Source organism: Boleophthalmus pectinirostris, unplaced genomic scaffold (genome assembly GCF_026225935.1).
Source record: "Boleophthalmus pectinirostris isolate CB_2022bp ecotype Guang Dong unplaced genomic scaffold, ASM2622593v1 HiC_scaffold_10, whole genome shotgun sequence".
Taxonomy (NCBI): Eukaryota; Metazoa; Chordata; class Actinopteri; order Gobiiformes; family Gobiidae; genus Boleophthalmus; species Boleophthalmus pectinirostris.
The window spans coordinates 10,960,540-10,971,857 of NW_026570971.1; the positions used below are offsets into that span (position 1 = coordinate 10,960,540).

Below are 11,318 nucleotides of genomic sequence, written 5' to 3' on the forward strand. Positions count from 1 at the left end.
TCGCCAATACGATACATAGCCCACGATGCGATACATATCTCAATACAGTGCACTTTTGATTCGATATGATATATTTCAAATCAATCTGATACAGTTCACTAAAAATAAAGGCTAAATCACGGCTGTGATACTAAAAGTCTTTGTTAAACCACTTCTTGTGCAAAGTGAAAATGAAACACAAACATTTTAATCCTCAAAACTGTGAAAATATCAAATGTGTCACATAAACGAGTTTCCTTCCTCTAAACAAGCAACAAAACTGTAGCTCTGTAACAAAATAATTCAGTAAAATGTACCAAAAAATACTCTTGGCGATATATCAAAACAGCACTGCAATATATCGATACTGTATCATCACATTAAACAATACGATATATCGATATTTCAATATTTTTGCACACTCCTAATGGTAACTCCTAAACACTCCACGATTAGAGATACAAGTAGAACACCCCCAGAGTGATGTCGTTTCAAAGGATCAATAGCAAGGGCCACAAATTTATGTTAAGTTACAGTATATTAAAGTACACAAATCAACTTTACACTTACAATACTCAAAAAAAAAAACGCCTCTGAAGCACACAGACTGGAAAGCTCGATATTGGGAGGGAAGCTAAATTCTATAGTAAATTAAAAAGGTCAAATAACGTATGAAATATGTGACCAAAACTAAATTGACTTCCTACATCGAGGCAGCGAGTAAATGGTTTATAACATGTTGAGGGAAATTAGCTCCAGCAAAACCACTTCTGCGTATACAAATCACCACGGCAACCGAAGCAAAATGGCAGACGCTATATTTTGCACAGGACAAACTTGTCTTGAGGCCAGTCTTCATCTGGGTTGTGCAAGCTCGATGATGAGCGTGTTGCATCTGAAGCATGACAGATTCTATTGCACTGTTTGTGTAACGTCGGACAAATAACATCCAAGCACTCTGAGGATTATGAAAATGAGTGTTGGTAATGTTTTATCTGTCTTATCGAACATGCATTTAAGAAGGTAATTAGGTGATTAAATGCTCAAAAAGCCCACATCACATGCATCACTGAAATCATTTTAATATTTTTTCTCAGATCTGTTATTTAAATTCTCACCCTTTTACCACAAACCTTTGACAGAGCAGTGCAGTCACGTTTTATCTTTTCGCATTAAACTGTTCAAATAAAATATCGGCCTGTGCTGGAGATTTAAGACACAGGGTTCCCACTCTTTTTCACTGACAAAATTTCAAAACTTTTCCATGACTTTTTCATGACCTAAACTGAATTTTCCATGACTTTACAGCACCTACATGTGTAGAATTGATCAGACTTTTAGGGCTAAATATTAAATGTTAACCCTTTGGTATTATAGTTTTTTAACATCTATTACATTTAGTATTTATTACATTTATATTATATTATATTTTATTTTTATATTATATTTATTAGATATTTATTTTATTTATTTGCATTTATTATTTATTTATTAAATTAATTGTATTTAATTTTATGTGTATATTTATATTTATATATATGTATTATTTATTACATTTAGTCCATTTATTGTCGTCTCTTTTAAACAAAAGGCGCATACGTTCAGAAATAATCATAATAGACTAATGAGAACTTAACAGAACGTTGTAGTTGCATGAAAGAGATACTAAAATTCCATGATTTTTCCAAAACTTTCATTGAATTTACATAATTCCAAGACTCTTCTATGCCTGGAAAATGACATTTTCAATTTTCATTACTTTCCAGAATTTCCATGACTGTGGGAACCCTGAAGACAGATATGTTAAGCAATAAATATATATCATTTTATCTAAAATGTTGGACTTGCCAGGTCTAAAACTAAGCAGGAGATACTCAGTCAAAAATCTTTCAGTAGTTGTAGGTAGGACAAAAACTCAAATGCAGGAAACTTTCAGGTTTGACATAATAATCTGCAAAACAGTGGGACATTTTGAAGTATTTCCCATGTGTGGAGTTAGGTACATACCCTGGAATCGGCCCCCGTGCTTGATGACGATGGCCCCCCTGCTCCGGGTCTCCTCCTCGGCCTGGGCCATGCTCTGGATGGCCTTGTCGTACGAGTCCTCCGTGGCGTTCACCGTCATCTTCTTCTGGATCACGCCCAGACACGAGAGCTCCTCTGCAGCCCTGAGGGACACAGACAGGCCCTGTGGTCACATGACGTCCTCAGAAAACCTCAGGGATGCACGAACTCGATGCATGTGATCCATGACTAATCAATTTATGCAATAATCAGCAGACATTTCTTTTACTTTTACTTCTCCATATACTTGTTTACAATGACGCCTTATTTGACACCAGTCTCTTCCTATTTTTACAACTTATTTTGAATTTCTTATTACTATTTATATTGTTTTGTTCTTTGTTATTATATTATATTGTGATGCGTGAGCTCCTGTTTCCAAATAACTTCAATAACGTTTCTTTAAATCTATTAGGGATGCTTCAAAAGGGATTTTTTTGAGCCGATACCGATATCCAATATTTGTCCTACTGCTGTGGCTGATGTCTGATATTTGCTGATACCGATATTTAACTTTTAAAATCAATAGCAAAGCCCACGAATGTATCTTAAGCAAGGGTAGAAAGTCATGAATTACATTTACTCAGGTTACTGTAACTGAGTCATTTTTATGAGTAATTACCTCCGCCAAGGAGGTTATGTTTTTGCCGGCGTTTGTTTGTTTGTTTGTCTCTTAGCAACATAACTCAAAAAGTTATGGACCGATTTTGATAAAATTTTCAGGATTTGTTCGAAATGTGAGAAGGAAGAACTGATTTAATTTTGGGCGTGATCCGGAAGAAATCCTGGATTCTGGATCACTTTGAAATTTTAGTTAACATTGTGGTAAATGGGGCCAAAAATTTTGTTTCTCAATATCTCGGTTAATTATTGACCAAACCCCATGAAATTTGACTCAGGGATGGACAATGGGATCCTCTTTCATATTCCAAAGGCTGATCCGGATCTGATCCAGAAGACTGATTTTATCGCAATTTATATAAAAAATGGGGGTAGTCCTTGGCGGAGGTCTGTGCTCTCTGAGTGCTTTTCTAGTTTTTTTCCTCTATTAATCTGATTTGACTCAGTAACGAGGCCGGGTTCCAGTGTAATGAAGTAAAATCGTAAAAGTAATTATTACCTACTTCAAAAACTACTGAAAATATTACAAACTAGAGGATGTTAACTAAAATTTCAAAGTGATCCAGAATCCAGGATTTCTTCGGGATCACCCCCAAAATGAAATCAGTTCTTCCTTTTCACATTTCCAACAAATCCTGAGAATTTCATCAAAATCAGTCCATAACTTTTTGAGTTATGTTGCTAACAGACAAACAAACAAACAAACAAACAGACAAACAAACAGACAAACGCCGGCAAAAACATAACCTCCTTGGCGGAGGTAATGAGGTTTGTTGTTCGCAGTGAAGAGAGCACAGATTAGTGCTAGAAACTTTATAAATCAACTCCTGCTCAAACTGAACAAGAGCTTTACAGTCTGATGCCGCAGTGTCCAGTGGGCAGAATATTCTGGAGGGCATGGTACTTTTTCATTTTTTATATGAGCATTACTAAATGGTAAATGGTCACATTTTTATACACAGCTTTTCGACCTTCAAGGCATTCACAACAAGGAACAATACATTCATATACCAGTGTAAGAAGCACCAGTACAACATGTTCGTTTTGCATATTTGATTTTGGTTTAATTTTGTTTCTTTTTTATTGTAGTGTTGTGAGTTGGACCATATAATTCAGAATTTATTAAACTGTTAATTTGTTTAATTACAGCAATGGACAGATATAATGGAGGAAATTTATGGGATGGGAAAAATAACCTCTTATTTGAGACTGAAATCTGGTAAATTTGAGAAGCGATGATCAATCAAAACTATTTACAAAGTTCACTACAATTATGAGGTATTTTATTCTCCAATTCTTTTGTAGAACCCCACAGATTGTTTGTTCTTTTATGTACATTTGTTAACATTTCTAAAGAGCACAAAAAAAAGATAATTTGTTTAATTTGTTAAATTTGTTATGCAATTAAAGTTCTAAGTTCTGTAAAGTTCTATAAAAAGAAGGAAGAGCTCAGTGTTGGTAAGTGTTAAGCTCAGTTGTCTTTAAAATGTACAAAGTTTGTCTGTATCACCTAAAAGTCGAATAAAACTACTTGTGCTGGATTAGATTTATGACTCATCCTTTTTTACATCAAATAATTGAAAGTAACTAACTAACTTTTACTCAAATTACATTTTAAATTAAGTACTTTTTTACTTTTACTCAAGTAGATTTTTAGATGGTTACTTTTACTTTCACTTGAGTAGGAATTTTAATAAAAATTTTTCTGTATTTTTTCCACCTCTGATCTTAAGTTGAAGTAAACATGACTAATTCATTTTTCTCTTTTGTAAAATAACAAAATGTAATAACAATATGTATTTACTTACTTAATCATCTGCTACATGTTTGTGTGAAGATAACACAATATTTTAGCAAGATAAACATTTCCAAAACACAAATCATCCAATATTTCTGCACTTTTAAAATGTTACAGTCCATTTACTTTTGTCTAGTACTTCAATATTTGGTTAAAAACATATACAACAACAACAACAACAACAAGACGACGACACAATAAAAACGTTGAACCCGATGACTCATGACAAAGAAGCAGCTACGAAATAATAATTAGCAGAAGCCCGGTAGAAAAATACAAGTGCATTCTGACAAAAGAAGAAGAGTGGACTGGGTCGGTCAATAACAATAAACCATTTTATCTGAAGGTCATTTGTAGTTGAACAGCTTTTGAATACATAACAACACTTTGAACTGGGCACATTTTTATTTGGCCTTTTCCAGAACATCTTACGTAATCTGTTCTGACCCAGTTATGGGAGTTGTCCTCAAAAATCTAATGATTCTTGTACGTGCAAAAGTGGGCTAAAGAGAATAATAACCAGTTCAGAATATCATAGATTATCCTCTTAAAACAGTTTTTTCATTTAATATTTTTCCAATCTTGAGTAATTATTATATGAGACAGTGATCATACCAAGGACAAAAGTGTACATTTTGAGAATATTTACCTTGAGGTTAGATTTCAGACTGAATCAAGTCTGGATTAGTTAGTATTGATTTGGTTTAGTCTCTATTTAGGCTGGACATTTTTTTGTTTTTGTTGTGGTGTCATCTTGGTTTGGTCCTGGTATAGTCCTAGTGGTTTAGTCCTGGTATAGTCCTGGTATAGTCCTAGTGGTTTAGTCCTGGTATAGTCCTGGTATAGTCCTGGTATAGTCCTGGTGGTTTGGCCCCGACTTAGTCCTGACTTAGTCCTGACTTAGTCCTGACTTAGTCCTGACTTAGTCCTGACTTAGTCCTGACTTAGTCCTGACTTAGTCCTGACTTGGTGCTGGTTAGGTCATAGCTTTGTCATGGTTTGGTCCCATTTTGCTCCAGGCTTAGTCCAGGCTTAGTCCAGGCTTAGTCCAGGCTTAGTCCAGGCTTAGTCCAGGCTTAGTCCAGGCTTAGTCCAGGCTTAGTCCAGGCTTAGTCCTGGGTTTAGTCCTGGGTTTAGTCCTGGGTTTAGTCCTGGGTTTAGTCCTGTTTAGTCCTGACTTAGTCCTGACTTAGTCCTGACTTAGTCCTGACTTAGTCCTGACTTAGTCCTGACTTAGTCCTGACTTAGTCCTGGGTTTAGTCCTGGGTTTAGTCCTGGGTTTAGTCCTGGGTTTAGTCCTGGGTTTAGCCACAGCTTAGTCCTGACTTAGTCCTGACTTAGTCCTGACTTAGTCCTGACTTAGTCCTGACTTAGTCCTGACTTAGTCCTGACTTTTGTCCTGACTTTTGTCCTGGGTTTTGTCCTGGGTTTTGTCCTGGGTTTTGTCCTGGTTTGGCTCTGGTTTTGTCATAGTTTAGTTATGCTTTGGTCCCGTTTTAGTCCAAGTTTGGTCCAGGCTTAATCTAGGTTTAGTCCAGGTTGAGTCCAGGTTGAGTCCTGGTTTAGTCCTGGTTTAGTCCAGGTTTAGTCCTGGTTTAGTCCTGGTTTAGTCCTGTTTAGTCCTGTTTAGTCCTGTTTAGTCCTGGTTTAGTCCTGGTTTAGTCCTGGTTTGGTTCAGGTTTAGTCCAAGTTTAGTCCAGTTTTAGTCCTGTTTTAAATGTCTCTTATTTAATATTTTTTCAGTCCACCAGGTTGACTGGATGAATTACACGTCTGTTAAAGGAAATGTGTTTTGCAAAATCAACTTTTCAGAACTTTTAACGATGTTATAATTGTTTCCTCTTCTCATTTTCCCACTTGCAGATGTATTTACAGTGATTCATGCGGTGAATCACTTTTTAATCTGTGATACACGTCGGCTTCGGCGGCGGCGCGGAGCCATTTTGGTACAAATGGAAAACACAGCATGTGGTGCGCTGTAGCGATGTTTATGGTAAAGGAGCAAGTGGGATGTGATTTTTTTAACGAGGAAATCAGTGCACTTGTATCTTTTATTAAGTCGTTTTAGATCAATATTGTGATTTAAAAGATCCAAAATACAGAAAAATAACATGTTTCTTTAAGCATATTAGGCTATTTTCTATGTTATAATGTTGTTTCCTCATCACAAACTTACAGAAACTGGAGTTGTGTTTTGTTTCATTCACATGTGTTTACCACAAAAACCCTGCATATCTGTTCCACCTTGTGATGTCATGTGGTAAAACAGGAAGTGCTCCACTGTGTTTTTATCTCCACACAGCTTCAATAGAATCATCTGGATAATTTCAGCTCTGGAATTTCCCATCTCCACTGAAGAAAAGATTGGAAATTCCGGCGTTAACTTTAAAAAAATACAGTTTTATGACATCACAAGGTGTAACGGGGTATTTTGAGGTTTGGAGATGTAAACAGACTAATAAAGCAGGATTACTCAAACGTATCTGAATGAAACAAAACACAACTCCAGGTCTGTTTTTGAGGATTCAACAACAATACAACAAGACTTGAAGCTCACAAGAGTCAGTTGTGAGATATGGAGGACTTTTCAGGTGTTTTAGGTCAATTTTGCGATTTAAAATTACTAAAATCTAAAATAATGATGATGGTAGTGGGTTTACCAGGACCAAATCCTGGTTTAGCTCTGATTTAATCCTGGTTTGACCCTGGTTTGACCCTGGTTTGGTACTGGTTTGGTCCTAGTGGTATAGTCCTGGTTTGGTCCTGGTTTGGCCCTGGTTTGGCCCTGGTTTGGTCCTAGTGGTATAGTCCTGGTTTGGTCCTGGTTTAGTCCTGTTTTAGCCCAGGTCTAGCCCTGGGTTGACCCTGGTTTGGTCTTTGTTTGGTCCTCATGGTATAGTCCTGGTTTGGTCCTAGTGGTATAGTCCTGGTTTGGTCCTAGTGGTATAGTCCTGGTTTGGTCCTAGTGGTATAGTCCTGGTTTAGCCCTGGTTTAGTCCTGGTTTGGTCCTGGTTTGGTCCTGGTTTAGCCCTGGTTTAGCCCTGGTTTAGCCCTGGTTTGGACCTAGTGGTATAGTCCTGGTTTGGTCCTGTTTTAGTCCTGTTTTTGACCAGGTTTAGTCCTGTTTTAGTCCCTTTTAAGTTCCTGTTTAGTCCCAGCTTTAGTCCCAGCTTTAGTCCCAGCTTTAGTCCCAGCTTTAGTCCAGCTTTAGTCCAGCTTTAGTCCAGCTTTAGTCCAGCTTTAGTCCAGCTTTAGTCCAGCTCAATACTGCGATATTTAAAATATCCAAAATCAAAAATAATAATGATGATAATGAGTCTTCTTTACACATCCTGTTATTGCTTAATTTGCCGACTCTGGTTTATGATGATTTATGATGTATTTATGGTGATTTTTATGGTGATTTTTATGGTGATTTTTATGGTGATTTTTATGGTTCTTACCGGACATTGGTCTGTTGGACACACTCGAATCGTCCGTGTGGGTTGTGGCTGGACACATTGTTGAGGGTGAAGGTAAAAACCCTGACTTTGTCCTGGTTGTCTGAACAGGGGATGGAGATTTTCTGAAATAAGGGGAAAAATAGATGAGAAATGATTTTGATTGTCGGCAAGAAAATGATTACAAATGAACCGGAGATGGAATAGTTACCCCTTTGTTGTCGCCAAAACAGATGGTGGGAGAGGAGGTCCAGCCCTGAAAGAGAACAAAACTATTATTCAAAAGAGGTCAACAGGTCACTGTGTCAATGTACACACAAAACTCACAAAACTCACAAAACTCACGACACTTTCCAAGCCGTATTTGCTTTTCAGTGGTTTACTTTGGTTTTAATGCTCTATTATTGTTTGTAATTATTATATGAGGACGTGATCATACTAAGGACAAAAGTGTATGTTGTGAAAATCCTTGTCTAGAGATTTGATCCGATTAAGTCTTGATTAGTTCATATTGACTTGGTTTAGTCTCTGTTTAGGGTGTGTGCGCACATTTGTTGACTTAGTTTGGTCCCGGTTTAGTCCTCGTGGTGTCGACTTAGTTTGGTCCCGGTTTGGTCCTCGTGGTGTCGACTTAGTTTGGTCCCGGTTTGGTCCTAGTGGTATAGTTCTGGTTTAGTCTTGGTTTGGTCCTAGTGGTATAGTTCTGGTTTGGCCCTGGTTTGGCCCTGGTTTGGCCCTGGTTTGGCCCTGGTTTGGCCCAGGTTTAGCTCAGGTTTGGTCCAGGTTTAGTCCAGGTTTAGGTCCAGGCTTAGTCCAGGATTAGTCCAGGCTTAGTCCAGGCTTAGTCCAGGCTTAGTCCAGGCTTAGTCCAGGTTTGGCCCAGGTTTGGTCCAGGTTTGGTACTGGTTTAGTCCTGTCTTAGTACTGGTTTAGTCCAGGCTTAGTCCAGGCTTAGTTCAGGCTTGGTCCAGGCTTGGTCCAGGCTTGGTCCAGGCTTGGTCCAGGCTTGGTCCAGGCTTAGTACTGGTTTAGTCCAGGCTTAGTCCAGGCTTGGTCCAGGCTTGGTCCAGGCTTAGTCCAGGCTTAGTCCAGGCTTAGTCCAGGCTTAGTCCAGCCTTAGTCCAGGCTTAGTCCAGGTTAAGTCCAGGTTAAGTCCAGTTAAGTCCAGGTTAAGTGCAGGTCAGGTCAGGTCCAGGTTAAATCCAGGTTTAGTCCTGGTTCAGGTCTTCCAATACCAGTTTGATAAATGATAAGCAGGCGCGGACTAAAATCTAAACACACTTGATTCTATGCGAGGATTAAACATGACATTTTGAAAAATGATTTAATCTGGGTTAATGTTTTGGTTTAGGATCAGATTGGACTAAAATAAATCAGATTAGTAAAAATAACAGCGGTTACGGTCAAGACCAGCCTCCAGGAAATGAACAGTTCAATAAAATCTCTCAGTAATGCAGAACTAACATACGAGTGTTTGTACGTGTGAACGCAACTGAAGTCCCAACAAGTCACGTTTGGAGGTTAAAATTACACAAACACAATGAGCAAGAATTTCAGATAAACTTAAATACCCCCAAACAACACAATAAAAGTTCAGAATGGTGTAACATTTTAAGATGGGTTCTGTCTCGCCTTGAAGTTGCACCAAAATGTTTATTATTGAAGATTTAATGGAGTTTCTTAATTTTTTTTTTTAGCAAATGTATAAGGAAGTTTGAAGGCCATCCACGCTAGTACTGCAAAATATTTCGCAATCGAGTCGAAATCTGATATGGCGCAATTATCCATTCACAAAGGCTGCAGTTATTTAAAGAAGAGCATGTTCCCTGCAAAGAACATATCCTGTATTTCTGTAGCTAAATCTTGTTGTACCAGTTTCGAGATCTACAAACTGAAAATAAACTGTTCTGAAATGCATGAGATTCTTGTATTGGTTTATCAGTTCAGATTTCAGACACTGCTGGAGTTTTTTTCTACAATGCACACTCTGAACTAGGGGTGTGCAAAAATATCCAAATACCCATATATCGCATCGTTTAATGTGATGATACAGTATCGATATCATGGGCTGCTGTATCGATATATCGCCAAGAGTATTTTTTGGTATATTTTACTAAATTATTTTGTTACAGAGCTACAGTTTTGTTGTTTTTTAGAGAACGGAAACTCGTTTATGCGACACATTTGACATTTTCACTGTTTTGATGATTAAAATGTTTGTGTTTCAGATTCACTTCGCACAAGAAGTGGTTTAACAAAGACTTTTAGTATCACAGCCATGATTTAGCCTTTATTTTTATTGAACCGTATCGAATCTATCTGAAATATATCGTATCGAACCGAAAGTGCACTGTACCGTATACTGACTGTGGCCTATGTATCGTATTGTAACCTATGTATCAACGTATGTATCATATTGTGGCCTATGTACCGAATAGTGGCCTATGTATCGACGTATGTATCATACCGTGGCCTCTGTATCGACGTATGTATTGTATCGTGGCCTATGTATCGTATCGTAACCTATGTATCGATGTATGTATCGTACCATGGCCTATGTATCAACGTATGTATTGGTATCGTGGCCTATGTATCAACATATGTATCGTACCGTGGCCTATGTATCGACGTATGTATCATATCATCGCCTATGTTTCGATGTATGTATAGTATCGTGGCCTATGTATCGACATATGTATCGACTCATGGCCTATGTACCGAATCGTGGCCTCTGTATCGACGTATGTATGATACCGTGGCCTATGTATAGACGTATGTATTGTATCGTGGCCTATGTATCGTATCGTAACCTATGTATCGATGTATGTATCGTACCATAGCCTATGTATCAACATATGTATTGTACCGTGGCCTATGTATCAACATATGTATCGACTCATGGCCTATGTATTGACGTATGTATTGTATCGTGGCCTATGTATCAACATATGTATCGTATCGTGGCCTATGTAATGATGTATGTACCGTACCGTGGCCTATGTATCGACATATGTACCGTACCGTGGCCTATGTATCGATGTATGTATCATATCGTGGCCTAAGTATCAACGTATGTATAGACATATATATCGTATCGTGGCCTATGTGGCCCGAGGTATGTATCGTATCAGCAACTTTTTAATGATACCGAGCCCTACTCTGAACAGAATTCTACTTTTTTAAACATGCATCTCGCAAATCTAATCACATAAGCAAAAATTGTCAGAAAAAAAAAATCACAATAACGCTAGATTTCTTTGATCTGCATGTGTTGTGATAACGTTGTGAACATTGCACTACCCAATTTTAATCCCCTATTATCCTTTTTTTTTTTGTAATTAGATCTGTCTGTGTTGCCAATTTCTTTCCATTTCATCAGAATAGGTGGAGACTCCCTGCTGGACTTTCCCGTGCG

At 37.8% G+C, this 11,318-nt stretch overlaps 1 protein-coding gene across 1 annotated transcript in view; it reads right to left on the reverse strand.

Moving 5' to 3' along the window:
- The window catches only part of LOC110163880 (RNA polymerase II elongation factor ELL-like), a 39,751-nt gene that overhangs the window by 27,648 nt on the left and 785 nt on the right, over nt 1-11,318 (reverse strand). Inside the window, exons 2-4 of the mRNA XM_020928889.2 lie at nt 8,115-8,159; nt 7,907-8,028; nt 1,987-2,147 (exon numbers count right to left, since the gene is read on the reverse strand). Coding sequence (XP_020784548.1) covers nt 1,987-2,147; nt 7,907-8,028; nt 8,115-8,159 — 328 coding nt within the window. The remainder of the gene's footprint in view (nt 1-1,986; nt 2,148-7,906; nt 8,029-8,114; nt 8,160-11,318) is intronic.